At 49.8% G+C, this 12,691-nt stretch overlaps 1 protein-coding gene across 3 annotated transcripts in view; it reads left to right on the top strand.

Moving 5' to 3' along the window:
- Positions 1-12,691, top strand: part of SLC37A1 (solute carrier family 37 member 1) — a 71,757-nt gene that overhangs the window by 26,998 nt on the left and 32,068 nt on the right. For all 3 annotated transcript variants that reach the window (XM_061167525.1, XM_061167524.1, XM_061167526.1), the window contains 4 exons: positions 2,770-2,905; positions 4,658-4,734; positions 6,313-6,479; positions 11,472-11,509. In XM_061167525.1, the coding sequence (XP_061023508.1) occupies positions 2,770-2,905; positions 4,658-4,734; positions 6,313-6,479; positions 11,472-11,509 (418 nt within the window). The remainder of the gene's footprint in view (positions 1-2,769; positions 2,906-4,657; positions 4,735-6,312; positions 6,480-11,471; positions 11,510-12,691) is intronic.

Raw genomic sequence — 12,691 nt, 5'->3', positions numbered from 1 at the left:
GTGTGATGAGAGTTAAATAAGTTAGTATATGTAGGATTCTCAGAAGAGGGCCCATCTGTGTTCCCGGCATCTGTTACATATGATCATCATTACCCCATTCTTGATCCAGTTCTGAAGTGGCCTAAGAAGGTGATAAATGTTAGCGGGTTTAGGATATGTGATTGGCCAATTAAAAATGGTTATTGTGTCAGTCCAACCAGGTTTAACAAAAAAAAAAAAAAGGCTTATAGGGACCAAGGCCTTTAGTCCAAAGAGACTTTTGTTCAGAGAGAGAGATTTTAGAGCTTTGAGGATCTCTGGTTTCCTTATAAATGTTTACCTTCTTTGCTGAGACCCACCCGGACTGTGTTATTATCCAACCCTGGGCCCCACTCCCCCAGCTCAGGACCCTGTGGGTGGCTGGGTGTCTGGTGCCCAGACAGGCAGTTTCTGCTGAAACCCCATGTTGAACTTGCACATCTGTAGAGCAGCAGGGCGTGTCTGAGCGCGGCTCAAACAATAGCAGACGCAGGACAGAACGTGAGCCCAGCCTCAGAGAAGGACGGGGTAAGCCTCAGGCTCCTGAGGGCCTTGACTGTAACCAGCCAACAAGCTATATCCTACCCTGGGGTCAAATGTTTATGATCTACAGACTACAGTTTTCCTGGACACCAATAATCAATCATATAAAAAGACCGAAAGGTTGAGTGTGTTTTTCTGTTACTGGAAAACAGTGTTTAAATGTGGTTCTCAGCTGGGAGTGACTGTCTCCTAGGAGACAGTCAGCAGCATCTGGAGCCACTGCTGGTTTTCTCAGCTGGAGAAGGGGGGCGCTGCTGGCATCCAGTGGCAGAGACCCGGGTGCCGCTATGTGTGGGGCAGGACCCAGGACAGCCCCTCGCCACAAAGAATTATCCACCCAAGGTGCCAGGGGTGCTGAGGCTTAGAAGCCTGGTTTGAATAAAGTGGCTTTATCATTGCTTATTTATTGGCAAAGACGGTTCCTCATGCACCTCGCCAACAAAGGCTATTATGAAATAATGTTACTTTATTATGAAATACTGCTATTTATTTCATAATGATCTAATGTGAAATTCACAGTAGACTCGTGACTCAAGGGTGTACCTGCTTCCTTGTGTGGCCTTTCAGTGACCCCACGGCACATGGCTAGTGATGTGGGTGGTGCTGGTTTAATAGATAAATCAGACACAGTGGCACCTGCATTGACCCAGCTCGATGCTGGCAGCTTCAAGCAGGGGTGGTGTGGCTTTCATTACCTGTAGGAGCCTGATAAAATATGGAATGCTGCCCCTTCTGTTAGGTCTTTTCTTTTAAATACTTTTAAACAGAGACCAAATTGAGGCTCAGTATTGTCTAGCAAGACTGGAGAACGTTTGAAAGCCCAGCAATAGCAGTAACTCTCTGGAGGCCCATCTGACTCTACACTTGCTCTGTGACCTTGGACACCTCAGCCAGTCCCCCACCCCCACCCTGGGGACATGTCTCCTCTTCTCTGAAGTGAGCAAGATGAAGTAGATAATTCCATTAGCTCTAGGGTGCTCTCGAGTTTGTACGTGATCAGGTTTCTACTCAGCTTGAAATTTGACCTGAATGCTGTTTATAATTTTAAATCACTTCCTCTGTTTTCATGTTTAAAAGGTCACTTACATGATACTGGGTAGATCTTTTTTTTTTTTTTTTGGTAAGTTCAGAAGGAAAAGCTCTCTAGGGTATTGGTTCTTGAGATGAAAGACCAGAATTTTGGAGTTTGTTCCCAGGGCAGGCAGGTATCACTCTTCATTACGTTTCATATTTATCTGACTCATAGAATGATTGCATGGAGGAAAATGAGACCCACAGGGTTGAGTGCAAAAGGCTCATAATCGTTAATGATTGTTCTCCAGCTTTTTTATTCACTTAATAAGTCACAACATCAGGTTGTCCCACGGTGACATTTCCTACAGGGCAGTAATAAAGAGTGTTTCCTATGGCACTGGGCAGCGTGGTGTGATGGTGGTAAAAACCTGTTAAATGTATATACCCTGGTATGAAACTGGAAACTTTCACCCTCCCCAGGAGCACCAGAGCTATTTTATTGCACACCCACCACCTGCCAGGTGCTTAACCAAATTTACTTGTCTGCGCACCTAGGCAGCTCTAGGAAGCAGTTCTCCGGAAAGGTTAGCTCTTTATTGAGTCATCCTGTTTTTAGAGGGAGCATGGAGGCTCTGCCCCCGTGTTTCAGGCTTTGCCTTAAAGAAAAGGCTCTGTCAGTCTTTAAAGCAGATCACAGTGGTTAAAGCAGGAGGGTTGTCAGCAGAGCCCCTTTCGCTGCTCACACACAGGCTTGCTGCCAGCCAGAGGGTCGAGAAACTTACTCAAGGTCACAGGTGGTCCGTTTTCCTGCCACCTGTCTACAATCCAACAGTTGGAACTTTAAAACACTATATATTCCCTGGCTATTCTTTTTATATAAAACAGGATTAAGCCAGTAGGACAAGCTTTTTGGTTTTTTCCACTGGCAGTCATCCTTTCTGTCTGTTTCAATTTTATTATTTGACAGTGACTTCTACTCTAAATAGAAAGTCCTAAAGGATGTCACCGATTTCTGGTGAATAAATGCTCCATTGAGAAATAATTGTGATTAAAACTTCCTGGAAACTGGAGTGCTTTCAAGTTCTAAAAGCTCAGAGAACAGCATGAAAGCATCCGGAAAGCCATGACCAGGTCATTTACGTTATGGGTGTGTTTATTTTCTCATGTTTGTCTTTCTTTTTTCTCCATCCTCAGTGGCATAATAGGGGAACGCCTCCCCATCCGGTATTACCTAACCTTTGGGATGCTGGCCAGCGGTGCCTTTACTGCCCTGTTTGGGGTAGGGTACTTCTACAACATCCACAGTTTCGGGTTCTACGTGATAACTCAGGTGAGGTCTGGTCCATGGCTCACCACATGTTGAGTTTCTACCATGAGCTGGATGGGGTGTTCCTGTCACCTCTGCCGAGAGAGAAGACGGCAGAGGATGGGAGAGGGGGCAGAGCTGTGTCCTGTCTGAAGTCAGGGTCGGCACTGGACCGCACGGCCCCTTTTCTCGCCTCTGCTCTGAGATGCCAGCAGCCACGAAGTGTTGAAGCCTCATGAGTCCTTCTGCCTTAATTTGGATGTGTTTGAGATGCTCTGTCCTGTCACAGATTTGACTGCTCCAGAGTTAGGGAATGTGGGTGTGGCAAGAAGAGGAGAGGATTGAGGGGCCTTGGGGGCAGTCAGTGGGGATGAAAAGTGAGGGCCTGACAGAGCTGCAGGGGATCAAGGGCCAGACGGGCCTACGGCCGGCCCCTTCTAACAGGCCCAATGCTGCCTGGAACGCTCGGCTCTGCCCCTGCCAGCAGCCCTGTGGATAATACTGACCAGACATGGAAAAGGACTCAAAGCAATGATGCTCAACTTCTGAGGCTCTCCAGAGAGCCCAGGAGGATGTTCTAAGATCATGGGGCAAATTATATGTAATTTGCTCTTACAACTTTCACCACAGGACTTCAAAGAGTTCAGCTGTTTTTGTTACCAAAGTGATGCACACTTTATAGTAATACAGAAAATTAGAATTCCCCAGAGTCGCAGAATGTTCCTGGAGGGAAGGCTGAGCCTGGTGGCCCCCGAGGCCAGTCCAGTGGCTCCCAGGCCACCTCCCGGAGGCCGGTCCTCGCCTGCAGAGGTTGGAGGAGACTGGAGGTTGGACCTTGCTTCATGTTGCCTCCTAAAGCTGCCCCTGAGGCCACTGAGATGAAAGCAAAGCCAGTTGCCAATACACTTCTTAAGTCCCTTCTTCCAACAAAAACTCAGGGCGCTCCTGGCAAGTGGAAAATGTTTCTCCAGTTGCCAGGTCAAAGTTATGCTCATTTCAGTGGAGCCTTAGCAACTGTACCTTCTTGATAGTGGAAGATGGGAAAATGTGCAATTTATAAGCCACATTTGTGGTTTCATCACAGTTCTATAAAACGGAGAAGGTTTTTCTCTTTTTATAAAGTTTTAGGTTGGAAAGACACTGGAAAGCTTGGCCCCAAGCTGTTCTCAGCAAGAGATTTTCTTTTCTTTCTTCTCTCTGCTTATTCTAAAATTTTCATAGTAGACACACATTACTCTCATAATAAGGTATATACATGTATGCTCAGTTGCTCAGTCATGTCTGACTCTTTGCAACCCTATGGACTGTAGCCAACCAGGCTCCTCTGTCCATGGGATTATCCAGGCAAGAATACTAGAGTGGGTTGTAGTTTCCTTCTCCAATATATATACATATATATAGGGCTTCCATGGTGGCTCAGTGGTAAAGAATGTGCCTGTAATGCAGGAGAGCTGAGTTCATTTCCTAGGTTGGGAAGACCCCCTGGAGTAGGAAATGGCAGTCCACTCCAGTTTTCTTGCCTGGGAAATCCCATGGACAGAAGAGCCTGGCAGACTACAGTCCATGAGGTCACAAACAGTCGGACATGATTGAGCACCTGAGCACACATATACATATATATAGTTAAAATACACGTTTGGCTTTGAAGCTCCCATCGAATGGGTTTCTGCCCCTTCTTCCTGTGAGGGTCCCTGCTGTGCACCCAAAGCCCTGGGCACGGGCTCCCTCGGTGTGCGTGTCCCCCTCAGCGGCCTCCTCCTTTGCTCTCTGTTGCAGATCATCAATGGACTTGTGCAGACCACAGGCTGGCCCAGCGTTGTCACCTGCCTCGGGAACTGGTTTGGAAAAGGCAGGTGAGGAAGGCAGCCTGTTTCCAGCAGCTTTCATTCTTCTAATGAAAACTAGACCACTTTATTTTTAGTTTTTCTTCAGATTGATTACAGAAAAATCACCTTAGTCTACTCTATGAGATAAGATGCCTGAAACCTCTGGGACTTGAGGGTCTGAAATTCAGATAGGCCTTGGTCCCAGGAGATGCCCCTCGTTGTGGGCGGGGTAGAGTCTGAGTCACCCTCACAGGCCCACCAGCAGCCTGGGCTTTACTGGCCTCCCGGGAACCTGGAAGAAATCAGTCAGGGCCTCGCCCCAGGCCTTGGGAAGCAGAAGCTGCATATGCACAGACTGGAAGGTACAGGGAAGTGTTAGCAGGTCCTGTCAAGGTCACCCCGCACCTGGTAGGAGAGCCGTACTCACTTCTGGACCTGACTGCAGTCAGAGGCCATCCTGATGTCCGTGTGACACACAACACAGCCAGGACCACGATTAGAAAGTGATTGGACAACATAGGGAAGCTAAAACAGGAGACCCACTCATCCAGCTTTATTTAGCCATGTTCATCTGGCGGGTTCATCAGCATGAACTTTTGTTAACAAAATGTTTCATCAGATGATTGTATTCAGATTGCGTGCTCGCTAAGTTGCTCAGTCGTGTCCAATGCTTTGTGACCTTATGGACTGTAGCCCTCCAGGCTCCTCTGTCCATGGGGATTCTCCATTCGAGAATACTGGAGTGGGTTGCCATGCCCAATTCCAGGGGACCTTCGCCATGCAGGAATCTAACCCACGTCTCTTATGTCTCCTGCATTGCAAGCGGGTTCTTTATCACTAGCACCACTGGGGAAGTAAAGTGAAGTGAAGTAAAAATCGCTCAGTCGTGTCCAACTGTTTGCAATCCCATGTACTTCTCCAGGCCAGAACACTGGAGAATCCCAGAACACTGGAGTGGGTAGCCTTTCCCTTCTCTAGGGGATCTTCCCAACCCAGGGAAGATCCCAACCCTGGGATCTTCTGAACCCAGGTCTCCCACATTGCAGGTGGATTCTTTACCAGCTGAGCCACAAGGGAAGCCTTGTATTTAGATTGCAAAAGCACAAATTTAAATTTCAGGCTTTCCAAGAATTTCAGGAAAAGGCCACTTTCCTCTTTTAATCATAAAATGAATAAGCTAAGAGAGATGTAATTATACAGCCAGAGTAAATGAAGATACAGCCGTCTCATAAACACCCCAGTCCTGAGCCTTGCAGAGATGGTGTGTGCACCGCCTGTTTATTTCTGGGTGAGTGCTCAGTCGCTAAGTCATTTCTGACTCTTTGTGACCTCATGGACAGTAGCCTTTCAGGCTCCTCTATCCATGGGATTTCCCAGGCAAGAATATTGGAGTGGGTTGCCATTCCCTTCTCCAGGGGATCTTTCTAACCCAGAAATCAAACCCACATCTCCTGCATTGGCAGGTGGATTCTTTACGACTGTACCACCTGGGAAGCCCCGTTTATTTCTACATCAGCTCATGCACTGTGCAGGCACTGTTGTGAGCTCACGTGCTGACCCACTGAATCCCTGAGACCTCATGTGCTGTCTCTTGCTGTGTTGCAGGCGAGGTTTGATTATGGGAGTCTGGAACTCTCACACATCCGTGGGCAACATCCTGGGCTCCTTGATTGCTGGCTACTGGGTGTCCACATGCTGGGGTCTGTCCTTCATCGTGCCCGGGGCCATCGTGGCTGCCATGGGGATCCTGTGCTTTCTGTTTCTCATCGAACGTAAGTACCATGGATGATGACCCCTTCCCGGGGTGGGTGGTGGCTTCTGGGGGACGAGTTTAGGAGAGGAGGCTGTTGTGGCTTCATCCCAGGCAGGCATGGGGTTGCCCAGCTCTCCCAGGCCAGGCAGACTTCCTTCTTAGGTACAGGCTTCCCTGATGAACTGTTGTTCTCCTGGTCTGGTTGGATTTTCTGTTGTTTTCTGATTTCTGGAGTAAACTGATGTTGAAACTCCTCCCGCCCTGTTCCCCTGCTCTGCAGCATCAGGCATACATGGTCGTCCTCCACCTGCCACGTTGCTCACGGCCCAGCCCATGTGGCTGTACCCGCTCACCCCCGTCTTGCTGCCACAAACTGAAACGTGTCTTGCCAGTTGTTTGCTCTCTGATAAGATATATCCTTGACAATGTTTTAAAACCATGGCATGACTTAAGCTCATGTATCTTAATTAGACAAGAATGTTCTACCAGAAAAATCCAATCCTTTTTTCCATCCTGGACTCAATACCAGACTTCTGTTTTAACTGCATTTGAAAGTAATTTTTAAAATTATGATTGACAGGACAAGGATCTTAACAGTTACACTAACCATAGAGACGCAAGGGCTGCTTTTGCTGTTTTATGTCAGGGTGTTCTAATCCCACAAGCTATTCTGATGAGTTATATTTGGCGTTTACATCTTTAATTTGGTTTAAAGCTAAATAAAATCATATGGTACTAGACAGTGCCCCACTGTCAGCTCCCAGGTAGAGATGCTCTGGAGTCGAATGACTTCATCCCTGTGGAACATTAATTGCAGCCTCAGCTTTGCATTCAGAGCAGTTTCATCATCCAAAAGATTAACGCATGTGGAGTTTCTTCTTTTTTCTTGTTTCTAATGGTAAGCTTTGCATTTTTAAAATAACCACCCATTTAGTGGAGCACACAGGAGGCTCTCAGGCCAACATTGTCCTGTCAGTGAGGACAGAAAGTTAGATGGAATTACTGCCCTGCCCCACCTAGTCCTAGCCTCCCCCCACCCAGTCCTAGCCCCACACCCCCACCCCATGCAAGCAGGGGCGGGGAGCTGTTTACCTCCCAGTTTCACCGTTTTCTCAAGGGGCTGAGTAAGCTTTTAGCAGCATCTCGAAATGGCCCGAATGAACAAGTGAATTGTTAAACAGCTTATGGGCGGGGGAGGGTGGGTATTGTGGCTTCCTTGCCGACCTGTGGAATTAGCTGTAGCTTGCGTGTCACCGAAGTTCCGGGAAAGGCCACCACGTCACCTGTTTTCCTCCAGGCTGTGTCCCCAGCACCCGGTGCCGGCTCACCTGGACTCTCCTGGGGCCCCTTCCACTCCGTCACCTGGACAGTGACTCACAGGGGCCCCCCGGTGCCTCCTGCCCAGCGTCCAGAGTCTACAGTGGCTTTGTTCTGCTCCTTAACTGACAAAGGGGCAGTTCCGGGGGAAAGAGACGAGGTGATGAGGGACTGAATATGTGGCAGTGGGCAGGAGTTGTTTGCTGGCCTGGCCAGGGCTCAGTCATCCAGATGGGACAGGATTTCCAGGAACAAGGAAGTCCTGATTTTGTCTTTTGTAATAAAATGAGAGCATCCTCCCCAGAGCCGCAGCTTCTGTGGTTTCTGAGGGGCTGGGCGATGCTGAGAGGGTCCGTGTGGTAGTGACTGGGGGAGGGGGTTCTCCCAGAGGCACTTTCCTACCTACGCACCATCCTCTCACCCGCCCTACTATTTCCATGGTGACCCAGGGGCTTTGCATCCCTTCCCGCCCCCCGCCCCCAGCCCACTCTGGGATGAAAGGCACCTGCCCAGGTCCCCCAAGGCCCTAAGATGTTGCTGGGAGATGTACTGACGCTGACTTGGGGCACAATGGGCACTCATGTCCCCCACTCCTTGGCCTGGGGGGGGGGGGAGGCGGCCCTCAGTGGGCCCTGAAGACTAAGAGGGGTCTCGGGGTGCTGCAGGCTGGGGGCAGGGTGCTGTGGGGCTGAAGTCCCCTCCTTTCATCACATTCGTCTGGTTGATGCAGGGTCTCCTTACATGCAGTCTTAGCTTTTCACCATTACCGGTAAATAAGTTCAAGGTTGTGCAAGACCATCCATTGAGTTCCTGGTCCCCATTCCTCACAAGGCCCCCAGAAATGTCCTCTCACTGCTCCTCCTCCTCTGCCCGAACCTGCCCCTTCCCCTGCACTCCTCCCGGCTGGGGCAGGGGTCTCTGCCCACTCTGGTCCCCCCTCCCCTCGAGCATCACTCAGTCACCTGGTCCCGCGCTCTCTGCCTTGGGCAGCTCTTCTCTGCACAGGAGTGGCCGTGCTTGTCTAAAGACCACTGAAGACCACCCTCGGCTGCTCGCTCAGGCCTCGCCTGGCCTCCGCCAAGGGCCCCAGGGCCTATCTCATGGACTTGGTGCTTCTCCACCTTCCCACTGACCGTCTTCCTTTTGAGATCGAGCTCTCGAGCCGCTGCTCTCTGCACACGGCTTTGACAGGAGGCCAGTTGGTTGTGCCCCTGACACCTCCCCCTGGGACAGCCCCTGTAGCCAGCCTCGTGGGAGGAGGCGTTTCTGTGGCCCCCTGACCATGCCCCGCCCCAACACTGGGACCCGGGCACCAGGGCCCCATGTCCACGAGTCACAACAAAGAGAGAAGCAGGTGGGCAGGCTCGACCCGAGCCAGGGCCTCATGAATGAGTCTTTTCCTCCTGGTCCCAATGTCACCTGTGAGCCAAGTCCACTACCGACATTGTCACGCTGACAGGCTGCTGGCTGTCCTCTGCAGCAGAACAGAAGACCACGGGGTCCTTTCTGTCAAAGGGATCGGTACTGTATTCTTCCCCGTAACAAGGAAGTGGCGTTTGTATGAATGACAGGAGGCAGCTGTAAGCACATCCTGTGTCCAAGGGCAGAGCACCTGCAGAGAGGAAAGATCAGGTCCACGTGCATCTTGGTGATTTATTTCTGCCCCCTTATCGTCCCGGATCCCTGACTCTGGGGTGGGTGGCAAAGCTGGAGGTGTGCCCCTTCTTGTGGCCAGCAGTGAGGGACAGGCCGTCCCTGCTCGTCCTTCCTGCCCAGAGCTGGGCCCAAGGACCCCGTGGGCACCCTGTCCTCTGGCCCCACTAGGGCTGCCTGGGAAGGTGCCCTCAGACATACCCCACCAAGGGTCACATGTGCCAATGTCTTGCAGGTGAAAGCCCAGGAAAAAACACATCCTGGGGACTGGCCATGCCCACAAGGATGAGCCACTGGGACTGCCCCAGGGGGTGCATATGGGCGGGGGAAAGCTGAGCGTTGAGGGGAGCTGATGTCAGTGCATATCGCCAGAGCCATCAGGCCCACCAGGGCTCCCTGGGCCTCCCCTCAGCAGAGGGCGAGCCAAGAGGAGCCTGCAGCCCAGGATCGCATGTGGTCTGGGGACCCCTAGACCATGTGCCCCTCTATGTCTTGCAGGAGGGAACTGTGCTGTGGGAAGTTTAAAGTCCTGTGGCTTAGTTTGTTTCAAGGCAGTGAAGCTGTCTCACCATCTTTCTATAAAAAGACCCAGGTTCTGGGTGCTGGGGAGGGAGCAGAGCTGTTGAAAGATGGTTTTATGGATTCTCAAGAAGTGGGGTTTGCTTCCCAAAGCTACTCAGGGCAATAAGGTCAACTCTCGTTCCCAGATCACATGGACATGATCTTAAATTGGGAAAATGAAAAAAGCCTAGCTTCCGGTTTTGTTCCTTTTCATGTCCTTCCCTCCTACGATGAAAAATTAATCAGTAGATCTAAGAAAGAATTGGAAAGTTTTATTTGAGCCAACTTTGAGGATTATTATTACCTGGGCAGAGCGTCATAGAACACTCTGAGAACTGTTCCGCCAGTTAGAAATCAGGACACAGATCAGGTTTTTGAGACAGAGGACTGTACATCAAATGTCGTGTCACTGACAGATCACAAATCCAGGTCTGAGTGGCATCACAGTGGGTCCTGCGACCCCTGACCAGACCCAGAAGGGATGTGATCTTTAAGGACTGTTCTGTGGATGCTGAGAGAATGTTGTTCTTCCTTGCTGAGCAGATGTTCCTGCCAATGGGGAGGTTTGAAAAGTGAAAGTGTCAGTCGCTCAGACATGTCCGGCTCTTTGTGACCCCATGGACTATAGCCCACCAGGGTCCTCTGTCCATGGGATTCTCCAGGCAAGAATACTGGAGTGGGTTGCTATTCTCTCCTCCAGGGGATCCTCCCGACCCAGGATCAAAGCTCAGTCTCCTGCATTGTAGGTAGATTCTTTACCTCGGAGCCACCAGGGAAGCCCCGATGGGAAAGTCTGGTCCATACCTAATCCAGACACAGAATGCACAGTGAGGAGGAGAGGTCTCCAAAGGGCAGAGGAGAGTCTTCATGTTTAAATTTTCTTTGCTTGCTATGAAATATGACTTATTTCACACCTCCTTGCATTTCAGTAAAAGGCATTTTGTTCTATTTCAAGATAGGTGTTTTGTGCCCACTAATCTTTCCTTCTTATTCATCCCATAACATTAAATGACTCATCCCAAATGTTATCAGAGTCCCACTGCTCAGATCTACTGGTCATATTTTCTGTTTCCTTCTGGCACTTATCCTTTAAATGTATCTCACAAGGCTGGTCTCTACAGTACACATATGCTCTGCTTGTTTTTGTTTGTAAACTATTTTCCATTTTGCAAAGCGGGCTTCAGATTCATGATGACCTGCGTTTGCTGGCATTGGTTGCCTGTTCTCCCCGCTTCAGTTCACAGGGATCAGGCAGGCTCGGAGCCTGAGTGAGGGAAGGGGTGTGTGCATGTGGGTTTGTGCAGGGGTGGCGAACCTCTGCCCTCACCCACCAGACATGCTGCCTTGCGCATTGCCTTTTTTTTTTTTTAATGGTTGTTAAGTTAGTAAAAGTATCAGATGGTGCCTTGTTCTGGTTTAATTTCTTGTGTTGGAGGAAGCACCCAGCCCTGATTCACGCTGTTCCTGTTTGGTGTTTCAGATCCGAAGGACATTGCCTGCTCTTCCTCCCCGGCCATGGTAAGGATATACTCTCTGCTTCTCGTGTCTTCCAGGCCCACATCTGGTCACTGTCACCAGCCTGACCCTGTCTGTCCTGTCAGTGGGTAACCAAATGTGCACACCAGTCCCACCCTCAAAATATTGGCAGTTTTAGAAAAAGATTACTTGTAATGAGACCGATCATCATTGTCCTCGTGTGTAATTGTCCTTGTGCACAGCTCAGACTTACGGAAGAGCATCCCCATGCCGGAGGCGTTCCTGCACTTGTGTGTGTGACCTGGGCCGACGCTGAGTCATTGCCCCTGCTCAGTCCCCCTGACAGCTCAAGGAGCCCCTGGGGTGCCAGCTTCCCCAGGTCTCATGGGGAATCGGGGCTCCCCTTCCTCTTTCCAACTCTCAGAGGGATTCAGTCAGAGGGAGAGACTGGACTGATTTCTGGGGACATTTCATCAGATCCACCACCCTGGAGAGACCCATGGGTGGGGGGAAGGGAGGGCTTCCCGAGGGGCCCCCGAGGCCAGGGGCTGGGGCTGAGCTTGGCCGCTTCCCCATCCGCTCTGTCCCTTCGCACCTGCCCCTCATCATGAGCAGAGCTCCGTGCAAAGCTGCATTTGCAAGGCCTTTCACAGGTGCTGGCTTCTGCGCACAGCCCCGTCCTGGGAATTTCCCATCTGAAGGTCTTCTTTTCAGCTTGCAGTTTTTGTTTTTCCAGTTCTTTAAAGTTTTTGTTAAAGAAACTTTAAAACACGTAAGAAAGTAAAAAAAGAATAGTATCATGGATGTGCATGTACCCATTACCTGCCCATCTCATGTTATCAGTACCCCTTGTAAGACACCCCTTCTCCTCAGGGTTTATTTTGTATTCAAATACTGGTCATCATATTATAACATTTTGTCTCTGACTATTTCAGTGTATGTTTATAAAATATAAGGATTCTTTTTTTTTTTTTAATTTATTTATTTGGCTGCTCTGAGTTTTAGTTGCAGCATGCAGAATCTTCTTGAGTCATGCAGTCTCAGAAGGTGTGACTTGCAGGCTAAGTTGCTTCTTGTCATGTGGGATCTTAGTTCCCCAACCAGGGATTGAACTCATGTCCTCTGCATTGCAAGGCAAATTCTTAACCAGTGGACACCAGGGCAGTCCCATAAGGACTCTTTTATTAGAAACAAACAACAACAGAAAAGAACAGAAAAACAGTA

This window comes from Dama dama, chromosome 19 (genome assembly GCF_033118175.1).
Source record: "Dama dama isolate Ldn47 chromosome 19, ASM3311817v1, whole genome shotgun sequence".
In the NCBI taxonomy this organism is placed as follows: Eukaryota; Metazoa; Chordata; class Mammalia; order Artiodactyla; family Cervidae; genus Dama; species Dama dama.
Note: the sequence above shows the minus strand (reverse complement) of the source record. Positions and strands in the feature narration are given on the sequence as shown.